At 46.6% G+C, this 11853-nt stretch overlaps 1 protein-coding gene across 1 annotated transcript; it reads left to right on the top strand.

The window, feature by feature from the left end:
- Nucleotides 1–7210: 7210 nt before the first annotated feature.
- On the top strand, nucleotides 7211–9074 carry LOC103020808 (OTU domain-containing protein 5-like). The gene has a single exon (XM_057550211.1). The coding sequence runs from the start codon at nucleotides 7211–7213 to the stop codon at nucleotides 8852–8854; it is 1644 nt and encodes a 547-aa protein (XP_057406194.1). The 3' UTR covers nucleotides 8855–9074.
- Nucleotides 9075–11853: the final 2779 nt, after the last annotated feature.

The raw sequence follows: 11853 nt of genomic DNA on the forward strand, positions 1-11853 counted from the left end.
TGGATATAATTCTCAAGAATATTCCCTGGACTAGAAATGAAACACTTTGACTGGAGAGAGTGGGTTTTAACTCAGCCGCTGGGGAAAAAGAAACAGGAATTGCAAACAAATTCCCAATTCCCTAATTCCCCTTCAGGCCCAGAGAGGAAACTTAGAGAAGCAAGTGCTTATTTATGAAGGAGTTTTCTGTAATAATTGCATAACTTTTGCCTCATGCACAAAGACTCTGAAAAGATAGCCAAGTTGTTTGAGGTCTCTTCTATGTAAGATGGATTTAGATACCTATAAATCTCCTAGACATGACCAGACAGCATCAATAAACTGGAATGATGGCCCAGCACTAACATAATTAAGAAGAATTAATCCTCCAGACTCGGCAGCAATAGGTGTGTTGTCCGTAAGAGCCTTGTCAGCACTTCAAATATTTCTCAGCTGACAAAGATTGGACATTTGGGAAGACAAAGTAGATGTAGTCAGACACAATCTGACAAGATCTGCTAAGATGAATCAACCTCCCCACCCTGGGGGAAAAAAGAAAAACAGTGTTAGGAAAGCAGAGAGTGGGCAAAGCTTATGTCCCCAGACTCTGGAAGTCAAAGGAACATTAACTTCACAAATAGAGCTGGTGAGGAAATGACCCAGAGTGAATTCCTGTTTGTTGGGAACAGAGCTGGTCCATGGCAGCGCTACTCAAAGCGGCTTGTTGACAGTGCCAGTTTGCAAAATCTTCCAGTTCGTGAGGAGATAAGGAGTTTGTGCCAGAATATGTCAACTACATCACTAAATGCACTAAAAGTTCAGCTAACTTTTTTTTTTCCTGGCGAGAAGCACTGCATTGCTTTATCCTTTGATGCAAACTCCTGATCCCATCAAGGACGGGAAGTCCTTGCTCTTGGTGGTGTGATCCCTGGCCTCTCTGTAGCGGAGGCTGTGATTTGCTGTGCTGCTCTCCTTTCCGGGACGAGGCGTTTACTCCTCTGTGTGGATGCAGTAGTAGCTGCTCACGACTCATGGCTAAGAGAATCTCCAGGAGTTATTCTAGACCAGGATTTCCCTCTTCTGCTGTCAGACTCCATCATCTGCTCCCAAGCACTCTTTCCTGCACCAAGTCTCAAACCATTTATGAAACAGCTCCTTTCGGGCTTCCCTGGTGGCGCAGTGGTTAAAAGTCCGCCTGCCAATGCAGGGGACATGGGTTCGAGCCCTGGTCTGGGAAGATCCCACATGCCGCGAAGCAACTAAGCCTGTGTGCCACAACTACTGAGCCTGCGCTCTAGAGCCCGCGAGCCACAACTACTGAGCCTGCGAGTCACAACTACTGAGCCTGCAAGCCACAACTACTGAAGCCTGCGCACCTGGAGCCCGTGCTCCGCAAAGAAAGAAGCCACCGCAATGAAAGCCCGCGTGCAGCAACGAAGACCCAATGCAGCCGTAAATTAATTAATTAAAAATATTTTCAAAAACAAAACAAAAAAAAACTGGCTCCTTCCTCTCTCCCTCGAGCTGTGTGTGTGTGTGTGTGTGTGAATTTTGGGGCGAGGAGTGTCAAGGGGATGAGAAGGTGGTACTTTTAAGGTCTTCAGGCCTAGTTCCTGGGAAAGACATACACCCCAAAACTAAAATCTGCTGCCACCTTTTGGTGAAACAGAAAAATAAGATTCTTTAAAATAGAGAAAATGCATTTCCTGTTAAGATTTTGAAGAAAAAGAAAAAAAAAGTTGAGTACCCTAGAACAATTAATATACTTTGTACTATAGACTGTGGTTTTGGTCACTACTTCTGATGCTGTGAATATTAACATCAGTTCTGGGAATGAATTTTAATATTAATAAAGAAATATTCAACTTAACCAAATACCTGACAGGATTCTTCATTGACTATTGTGAGGAGGGTAGACAGCTAGAAAGATGAACAGATTTAAGTATCTTTAAGAGCAAGAAAGAACAGAAGTGTCTAACAATTCTTCCGTGTGTGTGCAGAACAAGCTCGGGGCTGCCACCCATGGAAGGCAGGTGTGAACACACTGAGTGTGGCCACCTTCCCGACACAAGTCTCCTCGCCCTACAGCACACCCAGAGCGCAATCCTGGACCAGCGACTTCCTCTCAAAGTCCAATCACCACCGTATGACTTACCCAGACAAGGACCCCAACTGTTGTCAACAGGGGTCTGGGCTCGGATATTTCTTTTTTTTTTCAACAAGCAAAAATTATTTTATTGCCATTGCAAAATATCCATTCACATCTTCTGAAAATGAAATATTTTTTATTTACAATGTTGTGTTTAATTTCTGCTGTGCAGCAAAGTGACTCAGTTGTTCATATATATATTCTTTTTCATCTTATTTTCCAGTATGGTTTATCACAGCATATTAAATATAGTTCCCTGGGCTCGGATATTTCTGATGAGTGGTGTCAGAGACTCCCCCATGTCATGTTTAATTGAAATATGCCTAAAGCTATGCCTGAAATTTAGCTAGTGATCAATCAATAGTTATTGAATAAGCGAGTGAATATGCATGGTATTTTGAGAACTAAAGAAGGAGCTGGGAGGATTTTTGTAAAGTTGGAGGGGGGTGGGGTAAAGATCACCTGAGCAAAGAGGGGAAGCAGTGAAAAAAGGTGACTCTGAGATGCCAGGCAAAAGCCATGCTGTCCCCGCAGAACACCCAAAGCCAGAGCCAGGCTCCCAGCCCATCCCATACCAGCCCCGAGCTACTCTAGCACTATTGAGGGCGTTGTACACCACAGACCCAGGGAAGGTGGTGCTCCAGCAGAGCATGTGACTGAGAACTGCTGTGGGGAAGCATCTCATTCAAGGGCTCCCACAAGGATGTAAACACATCACCGCAGTCTCTGCCTTCATGGTCACATGGCGTTCCCTCCCCCTGCATCTCTTCACATCGTCCTCCCTCTGTGCTTGTCTGTCTCTTTGTCCATAATCTACCCTTTTTATAAGGACACCAGTCATAGTGGATTCGAGCCCACCCTAATGACCTTGTCTTAACTTGATGACATCGGCAAAGACCCTATTTTTAAATAAGGTCACATTCTGAGGTGGGGGGATAAGGAAGGAGCCAACCTCTAGATGCCCCAGAAAGGGGAAAACTAGAAAGTCACAGAGATAGGATTTAAGATGAAAATAACCCCCTAACCCACACCCTTTGCATTATCCTATGTTTCCTCCCACAACTATTTTGCCAGAATTTAAGCTTTCTCTAATCTTTCCTCCCTCTTAAGGAATATTTTAGTGTTAAGTCTCTGACCTGGAATCATATGAAGTTGCTTTGCTAAGCTCCAGGGCAGCTGTCTGTAAATGCCCGTACTATGCTTTTTATGAATTTCTCCAAGACACAGGCACTTTGCCCCAGGTTCTCTCTGCTCATAATCTGTCCTCAAAATAACATTCCTCTCATTGTCTCCTCCACCTTCTGAGCAATGGAAAGTATAGCAAAGTTAAGTCAGAAATCAAGCTGTATAAAATCACAATCACAGTGACCAACTTGGTATTACGACCGTAGACCAAAATTCACTGTGAAGAAAAATCCCGAAACCTCTAGACAAGACTGTCAAAAGTTATTTACTCCATCTCCCTGGAGGGCATTCAGTTGGACGCTACCACTTGTCTAGCCAACATGGGTCCACCACCTTTCTTGCACACATGCAAAAAAAACTGCATTGGTACAGAAGTACGCTGGGAAGCGCTTTGTTTACACACCCTCAGAAGGAACAAGGTAGCCTCCCATCGGCACTACTACACTGTAAATATATTAGAGCTTGTCATGTCATAGAAGAATGACAAATGAGATTTAGTGATATTCCTGGTGACTAATGCCACGGTTGAGAATCAGTTGTAAAGAGCTCTCTTGATAGCCTGGAGCCAGATATTATTATCTTCTTATGAATTCAAGAACTCCAAGAATAAAAGCTTAATGTATGAATAAACTTTGTTCCTGCCATGATTTGATGGATACGAGGGACAGCTTCCTTGAAATGGATTATTATTTTTTTACTATAGGGTAAGTGAAATCTCAGTAAAAGACAAAATCTCTCCCCACCTCGCCTGCACCTGCTCCCCCCTCACGCTTACACTCATGGACATGCCCTTGAGAGATCTGCAATTAACCAAAGGAGGGAACCAAGAGGTTACAGCCATCTGACAGTGTCTAACAGTGGGAGGTTGAGCTGCTTCAGCAGGTGGCCACTGTGTAAAGTTCAGAGATAAATGCTGTAAGTCTGAGGTGTGAGCTGTGAGATGGATAGACTTGGCCACAACCTCATCTGTCACGTGGCTTCACACACCTCCACACTAGTTAGAGGTCCTGATATCAGTGTCAGCCCGAGTTCTGCATATTCCTCTTACCTCAGTGTACGGCTCTTCTAGAAAATGGCCACACATCCCTTTAGGAAGGGGTCAGGGAATATTATTTTAAATATGGGCAGAGAAATGACAGAGTCCTTCTTCAAAGGAACTCAGCTTTCCATTCAATCTAAGCATGAGAGTTGGCTCAGATACAGAAACTCGGTGAGGGATCAAAGTATTTCATCAACACTTTGATTTTTTTCTGATCACAAAAGTCAGGCAGGATACTCAGCACCTACACATCTTATCCTAAGATAATCATGAGTTACTGGCCATCACCGCAGATTTCTGTGGGTCAGAGAATCTTGAAACAGTCCAGCCTTTTTTCATCACGAGTCCCCTGGGGGTTGGGATCTTTGGTCACCTGTTCAGCCTTGTTGCCCATTATGCTATTTACATCCACTAGCCTCTAACACTTAAGAACTGCCTCTTGCCGTCTGTTTTTTCGGAATCCTATCACCCTATTGACCACAGGCAGCCCAGCTCCTCGGCAATATTTTCTACTGTCGATGTTGGCCTACAGAGGACAGCCACCTCTGGCTTCTCAAAGATGCTGGGGGCTCCCTCGCTCATGCCATCTTTATCACCACGGTGAATGAGTGTCCTCTGCGCTTGTTTAGGGAACACGAATCAGATTTCCTTCTCACGCAATAAATCCACTCCAATCGCACACTTCCCTGAGCCGCCTGAGCTGTTCTGAGAATCCCTGACAAAAGACTTCTGGAATCTCTCATTTACTGTGTTCCTCCTCATATTCAAACTTCAAGGAGTCATCTCAACTCTATATTAGGACCAGCTCCAAGAGTTCCTGCCAGTAATTTCAGTTGTGAATCACAGAAGGATGCTCCCACATTCATCAACTTGCCACTTTTCACCTTGTATTCGATCCCTCCCGCCATCACCTTCAATATCCATCCCCACGCATTCTCTTGCTTCCTATCAGTTCATATCATTCAGTCCTACAACTTTTCCACTGAGCAGGCATTTTTCCCATAGCAGAAACTGTATTTCTCCAGTTGGACTATACTGAACCCTGATTCAGCTATTGGTCTGGAGACAATGAGGGAGACAGGAACAGATTTTGAGGGAAAGCATCATCTTCGAGGCATCAGCCTAGCTAAGCTCTCGGCATGGTCTCCAGGTCGTGGTAGAAGCACCCTCTGGTAAGAGGGGCTATACTGCTTTTTCCTGCCTGGAGGCTTCAGGAGGACCTAGGAGTTCAAAGTGGAAGAGGAAGTGGGAGCTACATGAGGAGCACAGGGTCCTTTACAGGAGACCCACATCATTCAGACCTGGGGGAACACTGTCCTGGAGCACGAAGTCAATCAGGTTTTATCGCCAACCAAAACAAAATAAGCAGCCGATGTGTTAATTAATTTACTCCACTGAAACATCTTTCCCCAAACATTAAGCATGAGTCGGGAATCACCCCAAATGTACCTTTTAAGTTTCAGTATTCTAGTTCTCATACATTTCAAGCCTTTGCAGGAAACTTTCATTCTTACCGTTTTTCAAATGAACCCAAAATATGAGAAATTTGTCACTGCTATCTAAGTGCTCTAAGTGGTTTTTCCTTTCTGTCACTAGCCCAGGAGAGTGGCCCAGGAACAGATAGATCAGCAAGGCAGTAATTCTCAGGGCAGTCTCACAAAGCCACCTCCACGGCCACCGAGAGAGAGAGAGGGATAATGTGCAAAGAAGGTGTGATAATTCTCTGGCTGTCACAGGCTCACGGTGGCCAGCAAGAGCAAAGGCCGGGATATGTATGGTCTTTACTCCAGACGGGCAGGAATATCAGTGCTATGAACGTGCCGCTGTGTCGGGTGGGGACACTGGGGGCTGGATGGAGAGTCATTTGTTAAAGGCTCCATTTAATTTCCTGTCAGTCCATTAGCATATTTAAACAGTTTTCATCTGGCTTCATCACTCATTAAAACTGCTGACAAGGATGAGAAGTTCTGCTTCATGGGGTGAAACATGGCAAACAATATGGATATCAACTGGTTTATTGCAGGGCAGGTGTGAGTCTATGGAACTGGAGAACCAAACCCCACAGGTGAGACATTACGGAGCCAGACCTGCATCACTTTACACGGTGAGCACCATCGCCCCCCGGGCGCGCACCACTCACATGCACACAGCATTTGCCCCACTGTGAAAGGTCACATGACTTATTGATACATAATATCTTTACTAAATCTTCACGCCTCCATCTATATAGCAATTCACAGTTGTTGAGATCTTTTCTTATCTGTTGTTTCGCTTTATCGTCACAAAAAGAGAGGCAAGTGCAGTAGCCTTTGACAGATCAGGGAACTGAGGTCCAAAGCTGTAGCGACTTGCCCAAGTTGAAATGTTACTGTCTCCTCCTTCCCCTCATTCTGTTCCTCCTCTTCACCTTCCTTCATCTTTTTCATGGTCATTCTCTTCATCTTCATGATCATTTCCTTCTGCCTTTAATCATATAAAGAAATCATACAAGTCAATATCAAAAACAATTTGATTTAAAAATGGATATTTCTCCCAAGAAGATGGACAAACGGCCAACAGACACATGAAAAAAAGCTCAACATCACTCATCATCAGGGAAATGCATATCAAAACCACAAAATCACCTCACAATCAGCCGTCAGAATGGCCATCATCAAAAAGGCAACAAATAACAAGTGCTATCCAGGATGTGGAGAAAAGAGAACCCTCGTGCGCTGTTGGTGGGAACGTAAATTGGCGCAGCCACTATGGAAAACAGTATGGAGGGTCCTCAAACAGTTAAAAATAGAACTGCCTCTCCCGGCGTGCCCCGCGCCGAGTTCGGGGCGTGGGGGGGGGCGGTACTCGGCGGTGCCGCCATGACTATTCTCCCCAAAAAGAAACCGCCGCCTCCCGACGCCGACCCCACCAACGAGCCGCCGCCGCCGCCCGGGCCGCTGCCCCCGGCGCCTCGCCGCGGCGGGGGTGTAGGCGTGGGCGGCGGCGATCGCGACCGTGACTCGGGCGTCGTTGGCGCCCGTCCTCGAGCCTCGCCACCGCCTCAGGGCCCGCTCCCGGGGCCGCCGGGTGCCCTCCATCGCTGGGCGCTGGCCGTGCCGCCCGGCGCCGTGGCAGGCCCCCGGCCACAGCAGGCCTCTCCTCCTCCCTGCGGGGGCCCCGGCGGTCCCGCGGACGCGTTGGGTGCCACGGCAACGGGCGTGGGCAGTGCCGTGGGCGTGGGCAGCGGCTGCTCTGGGCCGGGTCACAGCAAGCGGCGGCGTCAAGCCCCCGGGGTCGGCGCGGTTGGCGGGGCGAGTCCTGAGCGTGAGGAGGTCGGCGCCGGTTACAACAGTGAGGATGAGTACGAAGCGGCTGCGGCGCGCATAGAGGCCATGGACCCTGCCACCGTCGAGCAGCAAGAGCACTGGTTTGAAAAGGCCCTGCGAGACAAGAAGGGCTTCATCATCAAGCAGATGAAGGAGGACGGCGCCTGCCTCTTCCGGGCTGTGGCTGACCAGGTGTACGGAGACCAGGACATGCACGAGGTTGTGCGAAGGCATTGCATGGACTATCTGATGAAGAATGCCGACTACTTCTCTAACTATGTCACAGAGGACTTTACCATCTACATCCACCGGAAGCGGAAAAACAACTGCCATGGCAACCACGTCGAGATGCAGGCCATGGCAGAGATGTACAACCGGCCCGTGGAGGTGTACCAGTACAGCACAGAACCCATCAACACATTCCATGGGCTCCATCAAAATGAGGACGCACCCATCCGTGTCAGCTACCATCAGAATATCCACTACAATTCAGTGGTGAATCCTAACAAGGCCACCATTGGCGTGGGGCTGGGGCTGCCATCATTCAAGCCGGGCTCTGCAGAGCAGTCCCTGATGAAGAAGGCCATCAAAACCTCGGAGGAGTCGTGGATTGAACAGCAGATGCTGGAGGACAAGAAGCGGGCCACAGACTGGGAGGCCACAGAGGAGGCCATCGAGGAGCAAGTGGCTCGGGAGTCCTACCTGCAGTGGCTGAGCGATCAGCAGAGACAGGCTCGCCAAGCCCGTGGCCCCAGCCAGCCCCGGGAGGCCAGCGCCACGTGCAGCTCTGCCACGGCAGCAGCCTCCAGTGGTCTGGAGGAGTGGACCAGCCGGTCCCCAAGGCAGCGGAGTTCAGCCTCGTCACCCGAGCACCCTGAGCTGCATGCCGAGCTGGGCTTCAAGCCCCCTTCCCCAGGCACTGTCTTGGCTCTTGCCAAACCTCCTTCACCGTGTGCACCAGGTACAAGCAGCCAGTTCTCGACAGGGGCCGACCGGGCTACTTCTCCCCTCGTGTCCCTCTACCCTGCTCTGGAGTGCCGGGCCCTCATTCAGCAGATGTCCCCCTCTGCCTTTGGCCTGAACGACTGGGATGACGATGAGATCCTAGCGTCGGTGCTGGCAGTGTCCCAACAGGAATACCTGGACAGTATGAAGAAAAACAAAGTGCACCGAGACCCACCCCCAGACAAGAGTTGATGGAGACCCAGAGACTGGAGACCATCTCCCAACCCTCACACTCCTGCCCTCTGGTGCCACCCCACCTTCTTTGGCTTTCTTCCCTCTTGCCGTCTTCCTTCTTCCCCCTCTCCCCTCCTTTCACTCCTCCCCACTTCCCTCTGGCTAGCCCACCCCTGTGCGCCCTCTCATCGCTGCCACCACCATCATCACCTGCCTCTTCGCCAGCTGACGTGCCCTGTTGCCCCCTGCACAGCACCATCCCTCCATCCCACAGGGGACTCAGGCAAGGGCGCTGAAGGTAGGCGAGAGACACACAGAGACAAACCAACTGGCAGCCAGGCAGCCCCTGAGGAGAGACATTCAGACAGAGGAAAGTCTCCCTGTCCCCCGATTCCTTCCAAGATCAGAAACTTGTCACCCCGCCACAAATGATGCCGGGGAGGTGGGAGGAAGAAGTGGGAAAATCTCCGTCCCAGTACCCCAGGAATGTCTGAGCCTTCAATGTTGAACTTTTTCCTTATTAAAATGTACTGTTATCTTATAAAATCAGCCAATCAAAAAGTGATGTAGACAACAACAACAACAAAAAATAGAACTACCATATGACCCAGCAGTTCCACTCCTGGGTATTTACTGGATGTAAACAAACACACTAATTTGAAAAGATTGCATCCCCATGTTCATTGCAGCATTATTTACGGTAGCCAAAATGTGGAGGCAACCTAAGTGTCCATCAACAGATGAATGGACAAAGAAGATGTGGTATGTATACATACAATGAAATATTACTCAGCCATAAAAAAGAATAAAATCTTGCAATCTGCAACAACTTGATGGACCGAGAGGGTATTATGCTAAGTGAAATAAGTCAAACAGAGAAAGACAAATACCATATGATCTCACTTATATCTAAAAACAAAACAAACAAAACAAAATGAAAACAGACTCACAGATACAGAGAACAAATGGGTGGTTGCCAGAGCACAGAGGGATGAGGAGATGGGAGAAGTAGGTGAAGGGAAGAGGTACAAACTTCCAGCTATAAAATAAGTAAGTCAGAGGTATGTCATGTATAGCAGAGGGAATATAGTCAATAGTAGTGTAATAATTTTGTATGGTGACAGATGCTTTCTAGATTTATTGTGGTGATCATTTCGAATCCCTATATTGTACATCTGAAACTAACGTTATATTGTACATCAACTATACTTCAATTTAAAATATAAAAAAATAACTATGAATATAATAATAGCAGAAGAAAGGTATCTGCATGTCCTAAGAAGTTCCCGAGCTGGCAGCACCTGAATAATCTCTTTTATTTGCAGCACAAGACCCTATGTGGGTTCTCATCCACTTTCCACCATACATACCCCTCCCAAGTCTCCTCTGACAATGGAGGAACTTATCTAAACCTGCTAACTTCTCATGAATGTCCACATGGGACCCATGAGATGTCATTTCATCTTCTCAAGGAGCTTTAGGAGGGCCTCACAGCGTTGCTCATCTCAAAATTCTTAGTGTGTAGACGATGCCCAGTGACTGAGTGACCAGGAGAAGGTTTGCTCAGTTGAGTCTCAGGGAGATTCTGGCCCATCTGGTCACATTTCATTCTGAATATAAACTAAATATAATACATATAAATATATCACCTCTGTGTTGTCTTATTTTCCCCATTCTTTGCCCTAAATCCTGGACTTACATCTTATCTACTAATTTAGCTAAATATATTCTTACTCTAATGAAATAGATTGTCTTTCATTTCAGTATAACCTAACAAGAATTAGGAATGTGAACGTAAAACTAGATTGAAAAAGCAAGTATCTTTTATCAGTCTTTTTATTAGTAGGATTATTATGTATGAGATATAACCTATCTATGGTAGGCAGCTTGGTGAATTTTGCATATGTGTGTGTGTGTGTGTGTGTGTGTGTGTGTATTCACCATCCTGATCAAGATTCAAAGACATTTCCAACACCTCAAAAGCTCCTTCATGCTCCTACCCAGTTAATATCCTCCCACCAAGTTAAACATTATTCTGAATTCCATCCCCATACCGTAGTTTAACAGGTATAAATGGAATCACAGAGCGTGTCCTCTTTTGTGTCTGGCGTCTTTGTCTCATCACTACGTCTTTGAGATACATCCAGGTTATTGTACATATTGCTAGTTCATTCTTTCTTATTGTAGTTGTCTGTTGCATGTGTATATCATAACTTTTCATCCTTTCTGCTGTTGGTAGGCATCTGGGGAGTTTCTACTTTTTGGCTGTTAGAGATATAACTACCAACTTTCTTGTACATGTCTTTTAGTATATATGCAATCATTTCTTTTGAGTATATGCCCAGGACTGGAATTGCTGGGTCATAGAGTAATTATATGTGAGGCTTTCAGAAATACTGTTCTCAATTGGGTGCCTTGGAGAAAATTCCCATTGCACATACTCTAAGAGAAGTAGCCTCCCATTCAATCCTAAAAGGTCTCCAGGGTCTAGAATTTTTTCATATTAATAAGGGCATTTCAGAAGCAAAGAGAGCTGATGGAAAGAAAAACATATCCTTTGCATCTGATCACTTAAAAGTAGAGAAAGACTACCCTTTATTCTATAAAGACAAAAACTGAGCTCATAGATGCTCCAAGATTACAATTTAGCCAACCCAGTAAGCACCGATTTTATCCACTGGCTGCTGGCTCTGTGCCGAAGTTCAAACTGGGGAGAAGACTGTATTTTATAGCCAGTTAAATTCCAATGTAAAGAATTTTATTAAATAGACATTCCCCAAACCTCAGGTTGTACAAGAAAGCAAGTAAAAATCAAAAGCAATGGATTTTAATCTTCCCATTATTTTAAAAATTTTCAGGACACTGGTTGGCAGTCTCCACATCCTACGCATAGGTTAACTCCTCTGGGTCTGGAATCCAGTCCTCTGTTTACTGCCTGCTTCCAGGCCCCACCCACACCTCCCCTTTCTGCTCTGACTTCTGCCTGCTGTTGCCCATGGAGTCTCCCAGGCTCACCT

This window comes from Balaenoptera acutorostrata, chromosome 7 (genome assembly GCF_949987535.1).
Source record: "Balaenoptera acutorostrata chromosome 7, mBalAcu1.1, whole genome shotgun sequence".
NCBI lineage: Eukaryota > Metazoa > Chordata > Mammalia > Artiodactyla > Balaenopteridae > Balaenoptera > Balaenoptera acutorostrata.

Coding starts and splice junctions, on each gene's coding strand:
- LOC103020808 (XM_057550211.1), top strand. CDS start 7,211: ATGACTATTCTCCCCAAAAAGAAACCGCCGCCTCCCGACGCCGACCCC.